At 40.9% G+C, this 15,996-nt stretch overlaps 1 protein-coding gene across 1 annotated transcript in view; it reads right to left on the reverse strand.

Moving 5' to 3' along the window:
* LETM2 (leucine zipper and EF-hand containing transmembrane protein 2) overlaps positions 1 to 15,996 on the reverse strand; it is a 1,071,376-nt gene that overhangs the window by 950,602 nt on the left and 104,778 nt on the right. Inside the window, exon 2 of the mRNA XM_044068981.1 lies at positions 6,212 to 6,300. Coding sequence (XP_043924916.1) covers positions 6,212 to 6,258 — 47 coding nt within the window. The 5' untranslated portion in view covers positions 6,259 to 6,300. The remainder of the gene's footprint in view (positions 1 to 6,211; positions 6,301 to 15,996) is intronic.

Below are 15,996 nucleotides of genomic sequence, written 5' to 3' on the forward strand. Positions count from 1 at the left end.
CTCTTAACACAGGGGTCTTCCTCAAGGTTCTCTGCTAGGCCCCCCTTCTCTTCTCAGTGATCATCAATGACTTGTACTATAAGCAGATGACATTCTCCTACTTCAAACTAATGTCCCAACAGTTTGCAAACCCATTTATACCAGTCTTTCATCAATCTCTGCCACTGAGCCACAACTGATAAACATATTACGCCAAAAAAAAAAAAAAAAACATAGTTATGTTCACATCCCCTCAAAAATACCCTCCATTACCCACACTTACAAGATCAGATTACCAAAACAATACCATATCCACTGTCACCAACCAGAAATACTTTGATCTTACCCGTAACCATTCTCTCACCTTCCCTACCCACACAGACAATGCTGGGGATAAAGTCCTTTCCCAAATGAAGCTATGTTATAGAATTTCTTGCCTCCTTTCCCCTATAGCCATTTTGGCCATAGCTAAAAATGTTCTACTCAAAGCTGAAAATGTTCTTCCTTTCCTGGTCTTCCATTCTTCCCACAACACTAAAATACTACATACCACTGTAAATAAAATTTGGAGATTTGTCCTTGCTGATGTCTGCGTGCACCACTGCCTTCTTCTGCAGAAGGTAAAGTGGCTTCCTACAACAGAAAGTTCTCCCTATTTACTCAGTTCACCAATATATAAAATTTTGAATGAAGGATACTGCATCCCTTGAAAAGATGTATTCCCATCAAAGAACCATGCTCCCAACCTGAGCATATTTCTCTGTATAGGCCACACTTTAAAACAGTGTTTGGTGAAATGGCCTTTTAAGGCTTGGGCAGCCATCTTTAAAAATCTTTCTTCAGACATAAAGGATAAAAAAAAAAAAACTCTAGAAGATTTCAAGACATCTCTATCTAAACATATCCACAGTGACACAGATAATAAGTAGACAATATGAGACAGAGAATAGCTGGAGTCTTTTGAGTCTGTCCATGTGCTTAATGCCTAGGATCCTCTTCATGAGGTACTTCTGTGACCTCTCTAGCTGCTGCAGGTGTCTAGTGAGGGACATGCCAAATGGGGCATTATACTCTATGATTGGTCTAATGAGGGAAGAGTAGAAAGAGACGATGACCTCTTCTTCCTAGATGCAAAACCCTTGAAGTACTTTCTGACCACAGTGGCAATGTGGTGGTCAAAGGAGAGGTTGTTGTCAACCTGTGTCCCCAGATGTCATATAACACCCTTCAGTGTTCAGTGGGCTCCCATCTATGTGGTAATTAGCGGGAACCGAGGTTTTTACCCAAGGGGATGACAACACATTTTTTGGCGTTAAGCTTAAGGCCATGGTTTCGACACCAGTCATTGGTCTCAGTGAGGCCTTTCTGTAGGATGTCTGCATTACTGGGGGAGTTAATAAAGGCTCCCAGATTGCAGTCGTCTGCGAACTTGGTCAGCCACAGTCCCTTTGTGTTTGCCTGGACTTCTGAGAAGTAGATGCCGAACAGGAGAGGATCCAGGACTGATCCCTGTGGAACTCCACTTGTGACTGATCGGCAGTCTGACTTGGATTCCGCTACTTTCACACTGTGTGTTCTAATTTTGAGCCAATTTGCAACCCACCTAGTGATATAAGGGTTGATGCCTAGTTTGGAGAATTTATCAATAATTCCTGAGTGAAGAATGGTATCAAAGGCCTTAGCCACATAAAGGTAGGCTGTATGCACTGCCTTTCCATCATCCACAGCCCTGGTGACTGACTCAAAGACGTCAACCAGGTTGAGCAGACATGATCTCCCTTTCACAAAGTCAAATTGCATGGAGTCTAGAGTTTGGATATTTCCTATATCTTTGTTAATCAGGTCCATGATGATGCACTCCATAGCTACACATATCAGACTTGTAAGACTAATGGAGCGATAATTCCCAGGGTCTGTAGTCGCTCCCCCTTTATGGAGCGGGATGACTGTAGCAGTGCACCATTCAGTAGGGACAAAGCCTGAGGTGAGGCTATGACTGAACAGGACACACAGATGCGGTGCTAGTTCGCTTTGTAGTTCATGCAGAACACAGCCAGGGATATTACCGGGTGCCATGGAAGCTGTATTCTTGGCCTTGGACAATGCAGCTTTAACCTGTGCTGCAGTAATGCTGGGTGCCTGGCTTTCTTCCGGTATTGTGATTGGTCCTTTAGGGAAGGGGAGAGAGGGGTAAAGTTGGCACTGAATCTGTTGGCCAGTATGTTGGCAATATCTGTTGGCTAGGTATAGGAGGTACCATTGTGCAGTATCTCAAAGCAAATCTGGATATTGCCGTGGAGGTTCTTGATATAGCTATAGAAGGCTTTGTGACTGTTTTTAGTGTCCGCAATTCTGCCTTAATAGCTGGCTTTAGAGGCCTTGATGAGGGATCTCAACTTTTTGCTGAGGCTAATAAGGGAGTTTTTCCAGTCTTGGGACTTCACCTTTTTCTGCAACAGTTTCTTCCTTCTGTTGCAACGTTTATTAATGGCAGGGAACCACCAGATTGACTTCATTTTTTGGAGGAGAGCGCCTTGGTTCTGTTAGGTATGGCTAATTCCATGCATTTGTGTACATGTTCGTACAGTGCACTGGTGTATGATTCGGCAGTCACGCAGCTACTTTCCATTGGCATGGGTGCTATGAAGTTAGCCCCCTTTGTTTTTAGGAGTCCAAAGTCAGCTTTAGAGAAGTTTTTTAAGGTGGTTACTTTTGTGGGGGGTGTGGGTGAGATGTGGATTTCCACAGTGATTAGTTTATGTTCGGATCTGAGAAGGGAGGGACTGACTATTGGTGTAGTGCAACGGTCACCCAGAAAGAGGGGGGGTATGATTGTGTGGGGGAGGTCATACCTTGCAATCATCCAGATTTTTGCCTCATATTTTCTGTTTCTCATAAAATTATGTTTTTTCTGAAAAATCATTGAGGACTGAAGTCAGAAAATGATGGCAGACATTTGAGTTTTAGACTTCATATCTTCAAAAAATGCATACTAATGCAAACCTTGTTGTTCTATCCACTTTCTAAGGAGGTAGGGGAATGTATGTGTGTGTCATACCTCTCAACTGTACAGATTTTCACAGAATGCCCAGATTTTTGCCTTATACTTTTGGTCTGTTCCTCATATAAATTCTTTTTTTTTTTTTTTGACAAATCACTGGGATGAGCTAAGGATTAAAGTTACTAAATAATGACATGTATTTGAGTTTCAGACTTCATAACCTTTAGAAAATGCATTCCAACACAAATCCTGTTATTCTAGCAACTTTCTAAATACGTTCCTAGTTTTGGGCCTTTGTCACCAACATTATAACGGGCTTTGTCCAGATTTCTTGTGCTAAGAGATTGAGAGATATGGTGTGTGTAAGTCTGTGCGTTGTGTGTATATGTATATATATATATATATATATATATATATATATATATATATGTGTGTGTGTGTGTGTGTGTGTATGTATATATATATATATATATATATATATATATATATATATATATATGTATATATATATATATATATATATATATACACACATATACATATTATATATGTAAGGGAGATAGCATACCCCTCAGCTGTCCAGGTTTTTGCAGAAGGTCCAGATTTTTGCCCCATATTCCTCCTAAAAAGGATTGAAGTTGCTAAATAATAACAAACAGTTGAGTTTTAGATGTCATATCCTTTAGAAAAATGCATACTAACACAAATCTTGTTATTCTAGCAATTGTGTTAAGTCCATGAGAGCAATATTTATAATCTGTCCCTATTTATTTTAGGCGTTGTCCAGAGTTCTTACATTAAGAGGTTGAAGTGTGTGTGCCTGTATGCTAGAGAGACTGAAATGCCCTATTTACAGTTAGCAGGTGGAATTTATTTTCAAGTCCATTTTCAAGGAATTGTGATTGTCAAGGAGAGAAGTTTACTGCTGTTCATGCTAAGTCTGCTTAAAATGTGCAACTGTTTTGTTTACTAAATAGTATCGCTATTGTGGTATAGAATTTTAAAGCAGTGTTAGTAGCACAGCAGGTAGCATACTTGCATCTTGATACAGAGGGCTGTAGGTTCTACTCCCACAGCATGAAGATTTTTATTTTAAGGGGGTGGGGTGCAGCAGTTCTGAGTATGTCCTCCTTTGGATAAGATGACTGTTTTTCAGCTTGTCACCCATTCCCTACTGCAACATACCAGCTTGCCATTTTTTTTAATGCAACAGGCAATTTATTCTTTATGGGCAGCAGGCACTGAATTTGTAGATGAAACAATGAAATATAAAGTTGTTTTTTCCACAAACCTTTTCATTAGTTTCAGATCTCTTTAATGTGGAATTATTCCAATGACCTACTTCTGCAGAGATTGTGCATATTGACTGATACTGGATTATAAACAGAAGTTTGAGTGGCCTTTTATGGTTAAAATGTTCTGAACTGGGCAGTTTGTTATTATTGGTTCATATGTTTTATTTTATTGCTTACTGGAAAAATGTACAAAACTATAAGTTTAAAACACTCTTAAGTTGTGCTGTATTATACAAGGGATATAATTCAATTATTATATATTATAATTAATAGAGTCATGAAGGTGAATCAAAGAACTTTTGCGTAGTCCTAAAAATGTGTGCAAGGGGCCTAAGATTTGAAAACAGCCCAAAGGTAAACCTAACCGGCCAGTGGCCAGATGCATTTGCTTTGAATGTGGGTTTCAATGCTGTTTCAGTGAATGTGAGTTTCAAAGGTAGAGAAGTTTTAATGCTAAGTCTGTTTTCATTTCAAGATTATTGTTTTGTTTAGCAGATGTCTATCAGTGTTTCTGCTATAAAATTTGAAAATAAAAGTTGTAAATTAAATCCAAATATCTGCAATCATTGTAGAAGTAAAGCATAAAACAGTATGTGCACTGAGAGTTTTGAACAGTTTATGGCAACTGGGGAGAAATAGCCAAGTAATGGGACACTGGAATGGCTGGCTGTGTGTGTGTGTGTGTGTGTGTGTGTGTGTGTGTGTGTGTGTGTGTGTAGGGGAGGGCTGCGGAGAGGCTCTAGGTTTACACCCCCCACTGCAAAAAAACTTGCGGGTTCCCCTGTCTGGAGGTGTGTACATCCTTTATGAATATGGAGACACCACTGCCTTTGGAGCTTCAGTCCATGTTTCGGGGCCAAAAGGTGTGGAATGAGTTATAGCCTGGTAAAGCAGGGGTGCTTTCTGCTACTTTAAACCAGGTCTCCGTTACAGCACAAATGTCGATGTTCTCCATTTTGAGGAGTGCTTTGAGTGAGTGCATCTTGAGATTTAGACTTCTAGCGCTGGCAGCATGACCCACAGATTGCAAATATTTATAGCTGTTACGGTGGTAATTTGGTCTCAAACATGCCAGTGCACTTCATCCTGCTGAGCAAAGATCAAACAACAGATAGGTTGGTCAAAGCCAGCATGTTGGTGATGTAATCAGAAGCAAAACCCCTAAGCCAGTGGAATAGTTCAAACAACATACAGACAGCTGCAAAACAATAGTGTGCTCTGCAGCAGTACTCTTTATGTGATGTTGTGACTTTCAGAGTTTCAAAGATACAATGCCTACATGAATCAATAAATTATATCCAGTCACCCATGCTTTTGAGGACTGAAACCTGTAGTGAAGAGAGTCCGATTTCTATTCTGTGGCAACTACTGTACAGTACTGAGACTTCCAAGTTAATAAGAAGTTGCCAAGACAGCTTCTACTGTTGTTATGGGAACTGCAGCTGCATTACTGCTTGATATTTGCCAGGGGTCATTACAATGGGAGAAATTTCACTCTCTTACAACAAGCAGTGACCTTGAAGTACACTATGCTATTCTGGGGGCAGGGTTACCATAACCACTTGTATAAGTCTGTCCTGCAACAAATAATGTTTTACCTTTAAGTTTACTAGGTTAGTTTTCAAACATGGTGTATTTTGGAGATGTGTGCGTTGTTTCTTTTACAGCACGTGTACCAAAGACTTTCTGTCTGTCTGGCTTTAAGCTTCTCAGATTCTAAAATCACAGCAAACTATCAACTTGAATGATATAGTCAATCAATGATAACATAATAATAAATTAACAGCTACTACTGGTCACATAGCAGCATACAATTCCAGTGACTATGTATTCCTCAAAAGCCATTCTCAACATACAGCTATGACTTTTAACATTTTTCACCAAAGCTGCCCTCATTTTGCAAATCACAATCATTTTCACATTAAGAAAATCCTACCTTAACGTGACTGCAGACAGCAATGCACTACACCTCAAAGTAACCATTCTGCTGTGGTGTTCGAACAATGGTGTGTCCTTCTCTCAGCGCTGAAAAGTAATGCACAACAGTTAGATTTTTAACAATGACAAGCAGCACTACATAAAAGTAAAATAATGCTTTTCAAGTCATTTTATTTTTATACAAGGAGAAGTTGTAAAAGAAGGCAATCAAAATGAATGGCTATTCTATTTCCTACATCAATCACAATTCATTTTATGCCCTATCAGTAACACTCAGTACTACAGTCAGATCAGCCCTCATATAACGTATCTCCATAAAGTGTAAATCTCACCAACATTGTCATAAAAGATAAGAATTACTTAAGGTTATGAAGGTTCATTAAGTAGCATACAACTAATGTCTTCTTTCAAATTAGTCTGCAGTTGTGATCACCAATAAATGTTTCTTAAGAAGAGATACCCACACTCCACTTGTTCAGGAGTTAATGGAGTCAAGATCACAAATCTAAAATACCCAGTACAACAGCATTAATGTACAACAACTCCTCCTTTTTTACCTTTCATGAAAAATAATGTAGCCATCTGTGGATTAAAGTTATTATTGCTTCAGTTATTTTTAGAACCCTCAGTTTATGAATGATTCTGTTACGGGGTATCGTGTTGAATGCTTTAGTCAGATCGGGGTAAGCTACATGCATAGATAAACCTTCTAGTGTCTAACAGTCACACTGTTGAAGAAATTTCTGAGGTTAGGCATACCTTCGACAAAACAGTACTGGGTTAGGTCACTTAAAAGGAGGAAATTTCCTGCGTCTTCCTGACTATATTCCATGATGAGTTTGTCCATCTCCTTGCATAATGAGTGTGACACTGATCAGCTTGCAAAAGGGTCCATTGTGAACCTGGAATGTAGTAGCTTTATTCCAGATATCAAAGGCATAACCAGTCATAATGTTTTATTAAAAATGTGGGAGGGTATATTTGGATATTTTGACTGCATAAATTAATCTCTGTTGTGATAGAAAAGAGGTTAAGAAATCAGCCAACAAAATGCAGAGAAATCACAACTGACCCTGAAAGATACAAATGCCTACACCCATGCTCAACCACCCACCACATAGCTCCCAAATTTAGACAAGGAAGCCAAAGCTAGCATAGTAAATTTGCACAAAACAATGTATTTAAAAACAAAGTTAATAAATTGAAGGGTCCATTTCAATGTAAAAATGCAGTTTATTCCTGCCTAAGTCACTGCAGTGAGTACACAGAAGCACTGACTGAAGAGGTGAGTACGTGTGTAGCATAAATTCTACATTATGTCTATTCAATCTCAGTACATAATTTCCAACAGTTGACCTGCATCACCACTTCCCGTTCACTTTCAACTTAAAACAACAGCAAGTCTTTTTCTTTAAAAGTACCCACAAACCATTTTCATATTTCTGTTTAACATTATCCAAATTCTTTTTAAACACCTTTATTAAATTATCACTTAGAGGCAAACATACATTAACAGAAAACAAACCATTTTAAAATGTTTCCATTTAAATAAGATATACATCGCATATTATTTTCTTTGTTATTATCATCAGTCCAATATTATAAAAATTGCCGAATTCCTGTCTTCCATTAAAACTCACTACTCCTTCTCAGGGGCGGCTCGTGGTATCGGACTGCCGGACTGCAGCCCTCCCACCTAGAAAAAAAAAAGAAAAATCTGTAAAACTAAAAAACAGGTACCCAGCAATCATTGCTGCAAATGCACCCAGGAATCAGTGCGGGGACGACTGCACAGAAGAGGAGGTCCTGCTTCGGCAGGCAGATCCAATCAGGACTGAGAGATGTGAGCTGCTCTCGCGGGACTTTCATTGCGCGGGCTCATTCAGGAAGTAGGTGTAGCAGGCTTTGGTCACTGGCTGGATTGCTCCGTGTCACGGGTGGTGTTTGCTGCTTCAGGTCGCTGGATTGCTCGGGTCGTTTTGCTGCTTGGTCAGACATACATTAGGTAAGTGAGTTTGTGTGTTGCTTCAGGTTGTTTTGCTGTTTGGAGGTGTGTGTGTTGCTTCAGGTTGTTTTGCTGCTTGGAGGTGTGTGTGTTGCTTCAGGTTGTTTTGCTGCTTGGAGGTGTGTGTGTTGCTTCAGGTTGTTTTGCTGCTTGGAGGTGTGTGTGTTGCTTCAGGTTGTTTTGCTGCTTGGAGGTGTGTGTGTTGCTTCAGGTTGTTTTGCTGCTTGGAGGAGTGTGTGTTGCTTCAGGTTGTTTTGCTGCTTGGATGTGTGTGTGTGTGTGTGTGTGTGTGTGTGTGTGTGTGTGTGTGTGTGTGTGTGTGTGTGTGTGTGTGTGTGTAAAATGCCCCAGTTACTTTATACTGGTGGCTAGAGACAGCAAATGGTGGTGGATAGAGACTCAGGCTTGAACCCTGTACCTTGGATGCAGGTGGCAAGGACCTGAATTCCCTATCCACCACCATTTCTAAAAAAACTTGCAGATTTTTGCCTCATATTTGTTCTGTTCCTCATAAAATCTGTAGTTTCTGTATCTACATTTTTCCTTGCAAAGTCTGTAGTGTAGTGGTGCACTGGTAGCATTGTTGCCTAACAGCTACAGGTTCTCTGGTTTGATTCTTGGCTGGGGTGCCTTCTGTGTGGTGTCTGCATGTTCTCTTTACTTGCAAAGATGTGATTGGCATTTCTCTCTACTCTGCTGAAAATTGTCTTTTGTTCCAAGTCAGACTAGTTTCCTGGTTAAAAGTTTAAAAAATAGGCATTTGAGTTTCAGACTTCATATTCTTCAGAAAGTACATGGTAACACAAAATTGTTCTAGCAGTTGTCTAAGTTTATAACATGGATATTTGAAATCTGTCCCTATTTTTGGGACTGTATTTCCCCATTATTGGCTTTGTCCAGGTATTTGTGCTAAGGTTGAGAGTTATTTATGGTGAGAACTGTATTCATTGAATGTTTGGGGGTTGTATTCCCTCCCCATTACTGGCTTTGTCCACATGTTTTTTGCTAAGAGGTTGAGAGCTATAGTGAGAAATTACAGTTTTGTACCTACCATAAATATAGATGTTCGAGTGTATACCCTGCTGCAGTCATCACACTTGGGTTAAACTGCCGTCAGGCGGTCCCGCAGTCGGCCCGAATTCCAAAGTCTTGGTCTGGCGTCGGTTGCTGTCGCTTCTTCCCTGATGTCAGTGCGCCAGGGGTATATGAGAGGCATCCAATGCCATTTTCTTCAGTTTTTCTTGCCCCAGATGTCAGGTGCCCCCCCCCCCAAATGGTGGTCGGTAGAAAGTACCAATAATAAAAAGTGTAGCATAAACAAAATATCCCTCTAGCTATAAGCAAATACACCACAAAGGTTGTAACAGATTTTAAGGTATAGAAAGGTTTTACAGAGGGGATGGAGGGAGGGTAACCTGGACTGCAGAAGGGTATACACTCAAACATCTACATTTATGGTACGTACAAAACTGTACTATGTTCATCGTGTTACCCTGCTGCAGTCATCACACTTGGGTAGAATCCCAAAGCTAAGGATGGGAGGTGGATTCAAACAGGGTTAGAGGAGGCTAGAAGGCCCTGCAAAACTGCAGTGGCGAAGCCAGCTCTAGTCTTAGAGTAAAGTGGTAAGTGGTAATGTTTGGTGAAGGTGTGTACTGAACTCCAAGATGCAGCTTCCAAAATATCCTTGGTTGGCACCCCCCTGAGGAAGGCTGTAGATGTAGCTGCTGCCCTGGTAGAGTGGGGCCTTATGCTAGCAGGAACTGGTTTTCCATGGTGGGTGTAGCAAAAACGTATGCAATGTCCTATCCATTTGGAAATGGTCTGTTTTGAGATAGCCTTTCCTTGTGATGCTGTAGCATAGGATACAAAAAGCTGGTCAGATTTTCTGAAAACCTTAGTTTTATCCAAGTAGTAACATAGCTGCCTGTGAATGTCCAAGGAATGCAGGAGTCTTTCTCCTTTGTTCTGTGGATGTGGAAAGAAGGTGGGTAAATGGATGGTTTGATTTAGAGCCACACTGGATACCACTTTAGGCATAAAGGAGGGGTTAGTTCGTAGAGAAACTCTGTCTTGATGAAAAATGAGGAAAGGCTCTACTGCCAATAGTGCCTGAAGCTCTGAAACTCTTCTAGCTGAAGTAATTGCTAGCAGCAGGGCAGTCTTCCATGATATAAACTTTAAGTCAGCTGAGAAAGCTGGCTCAAAAGGAGGTAGCGTAAGTTTTTCCAGAACAAAGTTGAGGTCCCAAGTAGGTGTTGGTGCTCTCCTGGGAGGCCTAATGTTTTTGGACCCTCTGAGAAACTGCCTTAGGAGTGGATGTGAAAATAAGGGAGGATCCGTGTTGTAGTGAGCAGAAATAGCTGAGGCGTGGATTTTAATTGATGAGAAATAAAGCCCTTTGTGTAACATCTCAGTTAAATATTGCAGAATCTGAGGTATGTCAGGCTGAAGGGTATTTTGGCCTTTAGCTTGGTTCCAAGCGCAAAACCTTTTATATTTGTATGAGTAGGCTTTCCTGGTGCTGGGCCTCCTGGCCTCCAGAATAACATCCATAACAGCTTGTGAGAGAGGAGCTGGCTTAGGTGATTTACCATGCAGCCAAGTTTAAGGTTTTGAGCTGGCTGTGTAGAATCTGACTGTCTTGCTGTGTGAGCAGATGGGTAATTTTTGGTAGAATCCATGGTGGGCCCTGGTACCAGTGCTGGCGTGGCCAGTCTGGGGCAATGAGTATCATTCGGGGTCTCTCCATCCTGACTTTCAGCAGCACCTTTGTGAGAAGGGGTAATGGAGGAAAGGCATATGCTGTCAGCATTTTCCAACTGAATGAGAGTGCGTCCACTTTCCAAGCTTGATGGTGAAAAGTCCTTGTGCAAAATTTTGTTAGCTGATAGTTTTGAGGGCTGGCAAACAAGTCTATGTCTGGAAGCCCCCATTTTTGAGTTATCATTGCAAACACTTGTGGATCCAGTTTCCACTCGTGGGGATCCATGATGTTTCTGCTTAGGTCGTCTGCCAATGTGTTCTTTTTTCCTGGCAGGAATTGAGCTTGTAATTGAACTTGGTAAGCCAGTGCTGTGTTCCACAAGGTCATTGCTCGCCTGCATAGAGGGTAGGAGTGTGTACCCCCTTGTTTGTTTATGTACCACATTACTGTGGTGTTGTGTGTCCTTATGATAAGCTGTCCTGGATGTAAGAGATCCTTGAAGGCTGTCAGAGCATTTTGTACAGCTAGCATTTATTTTTGATTGATGTGCAGATTCCTTTGATCTGCAGTCCATATGCCTTGAATGCACCATCCTGCCATGTGTGCCCCCCAGGCATAGTCCGATGCATCTGTTGTCATAGTTTGCCTGGCTGGGAGTAGGGTGAAAGGCTGACCCTTGTTGAGGTGACATGCCTGTGACCACCATAGAAACTCCTGTTGAAGGCAGGGAATGAGAGGTATCATCGTTTCCAAGCTGTGGCTGTGTTGAGTCCATACACTTTTTACGTACCATTGTAATTTCCTCATATGCAGTTTTGCAAATGGAATTAGTAGTATGCAAGATGTCATGAAACCCAAGGCCTGCAGCATTTTTCTTGCAGGGAGTTGGGTCTTTGTTGCCATTGTTCTGAAGTACTGAGTTAATTGTAGTTGTTTGTCTGGCGTCAGATAAGCCATCTGGGCCGTTGTATTCAAGGTGGCACCCAGGAATGTCATATTTTGTGAGGGCACTAGTTTTGATTTCTTTTCGTTTACTGTATACCCTAGGCAACTTAGAAGATGTTTTACAAAAGCCAGGTGTTGTAAGAGAATGTCCTTGCTTTCTGCCTGGATGAGGCAGTCGTCCAGGTATGGGTATATTTGAATTCCTCTTTGTCTGCAGTATGCAATTACTGGTGCCAGGCATTTTGTGAAGACCCTGGGCGCAGTAGATAAGCCAAAGGGCAGTGCAGAGAATTGGTAATGGGTTGAACCTGCAATGAAACGGAGGTCTGCAATTTTGTCTGATCGGGACCATGCAGGTATGCCTCCTTGAGGTCCAGCGTTACTAGCCAAGCTTTCTTGCCCAACATGGGAAGAAGCTGCTGTAGTGTTAGCATCTTGAATTTGGGTACTTGCAAGAAGGTGTTTAAAATTGAAAGGTCCAGAATGGGTGTCCAAGCATTGTCCTATCTGGGGACTAGAAAGAGCCTTGAGTAAAATCCTTGGCCTTGCTCCTGTGTAGGTACCAGCTGAATGGCTCTCATGTCCATGAGAGCTGTAATTTGTTTTTGTGCCTCTGCACATTCATTTTGTGGCAGGTTTGGCATTCCTTTTATCCTTGGCAAGGTGTGGAAATGGAATCTGTATCCTTGTGAGATAATGTCTAGGATCCATTTGTCCTTTGTGACAATGCGCCAGTTGTCTGCAAAAAGTGCTAATTTTCCTCCCAAGGGAGCTGCCAAGAGAGTTTTGCTTGGCAGTTTGAGGTTTAAGTCATTGTGTTTGCCTTCTAGTAGTTTGGGACCTGTCTTCTCCTCCCTTCTGTGTTGCAGTGCCCCATTGGCGAGGTTTGTAAGGGATTTGTGCTTGTCCTCTGCCCCTTGGGCGCCTGTATTTACCCCTCTGTGGTCTGTCAGAAGCTGGAAAGGACCAATTTCTATGTTGGCCAATTTCTGCTGAAGCATGGGGGCTGTACCTGTAAGAAATTATTGGCCGTCTGCATAGATTTTGCCTTATCCTCCATTTTCTTCAAAACCTCCTCTCTGCTTTAACCCCAAATAAGACATCCTGCTGTAAGGGTGCATCTAGTAACTTTGCTTTAACAGGATCAGGCAGAGATTGTTCCTTTAACCAAGCATGCCTGCATATAACAGACACAGTAACAGCTGCTCTAGAGGAAGCTTCCAAGGCATCAAAACCACATTGTAAAGTATGTTTGCCCACCTGTTCAGCTGCATGCAACAGGTCCTGCATTTCCTTGAATTCAGACTGTTGAGGGTGCATGCCCATCTTTTGTTTTATTTGAGACATTAGGAATTGCTGGTATTTAAGCATGTGAAATTGACAATTTAGTGCTCTCATAGCTAGACTAGCTGAGGTGTAAACCTTATTCCCCCACCTATCTAGTGCACCCCACTCCCCCACGTACTGACTCTGGATGTGTCCAAGCAAGGCACGGAGCAGTTGTGCAGTGTAAATGTGCAGGGTATCCCCCCATGCAGTGTAAATGTGCAGGGTATCCCCCCATCCAAGGTAGACACAAGTACTACAATGGCCTTTCATCTGTTCTTGATTTTGAAGAATGGTCTGGTTTCTGTCATATTTTTGTACAGTTGATTTATGCTTATTACTCAGAAAGTGCCTATTGCTCTGTGTTTTAAGTAGCAATGCTTTAATGACCATCAGGTAAGCTTGTCTGAGATCATAACATGCAAGTAAGCTTTAATAAACACACTGTTAAAGAATTGCCAACATTGAAGCCTTTCTGTTGTTGCCATGCAGAGAATACTTAACTAGATAATGTATAAGCATTGGGTATTGAAATGCATATGACAGTATTTGTAATAAAGGACAGGATTACATTATTTTAAGAAGCTTATTACACTTGTTGGATACTTCCGGTGATCTCTGAGGGCTTTACCCGTAAATTAAACAGAATGCCATTCATGTGTGGTCCATAACCTGTACAGTAATCCTTTAAGCAATGTATCTTGAGCTTGTTTGCTTTTCATTTTTTGCTTTGATCATGTTTTCCCCATGAAACAAGTAGATAGTTGTCAGGCAGCAGGTCTTTTTTGGATAAACATTTTTACAAGTGGGGGTATCACAGAGATTGCTACTTTCAGCATGTTACTTGCTACTTTAATAAAGCTGAATATAAATTATAATGCAGTGCAAGGAGAAGCGGTTTGAGCTGAGTGCTGCATGTTTTTCTTATACTTGATTTTGACTGGCATTCCAGTAATGTATTTAAAAAGTAATTTATTTTTTCATGCCTCACAACCTTTTTGTTTCCATCTAGATATTAAGTAAGCTATCAAGTAGCCAATGCATTGAAATATTTTTATTCTTTTACACTTCATTTGTCTTGATTGTACTCTCATAATGAGGGTTTGGCACCCAGGGCAGCATATTTAATTAATGTTTAGTTTTTGTGGTTTTGAGCATAGCTCCTCCCCTTTCTACTTGTCCGCACCCCTTCCCATTGACCCCACCCATTCGGCTATCTCCTGCAGCCCCCCTTTGATTTGAAGTCACCAGCCGCCACTGCTCCTTCTCCTGCTCCTGAAACTGATTATGCATGTATTGTTCCCACAATTTCCATTTACTTCCATGTAACTTGCTCTTCCCTTTTCTAAAGAGCCTTCTTCCAGTTCTTTTATTTCTTTTATAATATTCAATTCCCGAAATATGCTTGGTGCAGTCTTTGATTTCCATTTTCTAAAATCTGCTTTTTTGGCAGCCAACAGAATTAAACTTACTAAGGTCTTACAATATCTAGCCAATTCAGATCTTGTATCCCAGCTCAAAAGAATCATTTCCTTACTTACAACCATTTTCTCACCCAATATTTCTGATACAGTACTCTGTACAGAATTTGAAAAATCTGTCAGTTCATTACATTCCCAAAACATATGTTCCCAGTTACCTCTTTCTTCTCCATCACATCTCCAACATTTGATATCTACCTGAGGAAAAAGTTTGAAGTCTGCTTTGGGTATACAAATACCAATGCAAACACTTCCAAGCAAAGATACTAAACCGTCTAGACTTGTTTGGATACTTGGGAGTCATATGTTGTCTTCTAATTGATTTCCTGTAAACTGCTTTTACAGTTTCTCTTCCCAATCTTTTCTAACCTCCTCTGATTGATACTTAGAGTTATCTTGCCTGTACTCTGAGATCAAGCCCTGGTAGTGAAGGCAGTCTCTAGCCTGCAAGCCAAATGTCTTTTTGGCCTCATGTCACTCTATTGTCTTTCCTGCCGGAGTTATTTGCTCCCAACATCTTGGTTCTTCTGCCAGGTTTATCTAGTAAATTCCAGCCCCCTCTTGCCTGTTTTCTGTACCTCTACTTGCAGTCATCACTAATGGCAAAATCTCCTTCCTCCATTCTCATAATTGCCTACTTTTTTACAATACTTTCTGCTGCTTCTTTTTCTTTCGGCTGTTCCCATTAGGGGTCGCCACAGCAGATCAACTGTTTCCACTTCTTCCTGTCCTCTGCATCTTGCTCTGTCACACCAACCACCTGTCCTCTACATCTTGCTCTGTCACACCAACCACCTGCATGTCCTTTCTCACCACATCCATAAACTTAATCTTAGAACTTCCTCTTTTCCTCTTACCTGGCAGCTTCATCCTTAATAGCCTTTTCCCAATATACCCAGCATCCCTCCTCAGCACGTCAAAACCAACGCAATACTTTATGAATATAATATTCTGTATGGTTGTATTTATTCACCTTAAGGATCTGCACCTAAAATCCTGCTCTCTCTTTCTCTATTTTTTGAACTCCCCCCTGCTTCATCAACATCATACCTTCCACTTTGAATTATAAACTTCTGCTTCTGCTATGTACATGAGCCTTAACTGTGTAGCTCTAAAATATCCCTTTAAATCAGGTAAATCTAACATGTATCTTACTATCCATATTCATAAATAAAATCTTCCATTTTCTTAATTTTTGATTTCACATATCCTTAGCTGCCATAACAGAACCTATTTTAATCCATACTCCTAAAGACTTCATCATATCATGTCCCCATAAATATGGGTATTGCTGAACTAGTTTATGTGTGTGTACATAA

The sequence above is a fragment of the Protopterus annectens genome, chromosome 1.part0 (assembly GCF_019279795.1).
Source record: "Protopterus annectens isolate FY-2018-M chromosome 1.part0, PAN1.0, whole genome shotgun sequence".
Lineage (NCBI taxonomy): Eukaryota > Metazoa > Chordata > Ceratodontiformes > Protopteridae > Protopterus > Protopterus annectens.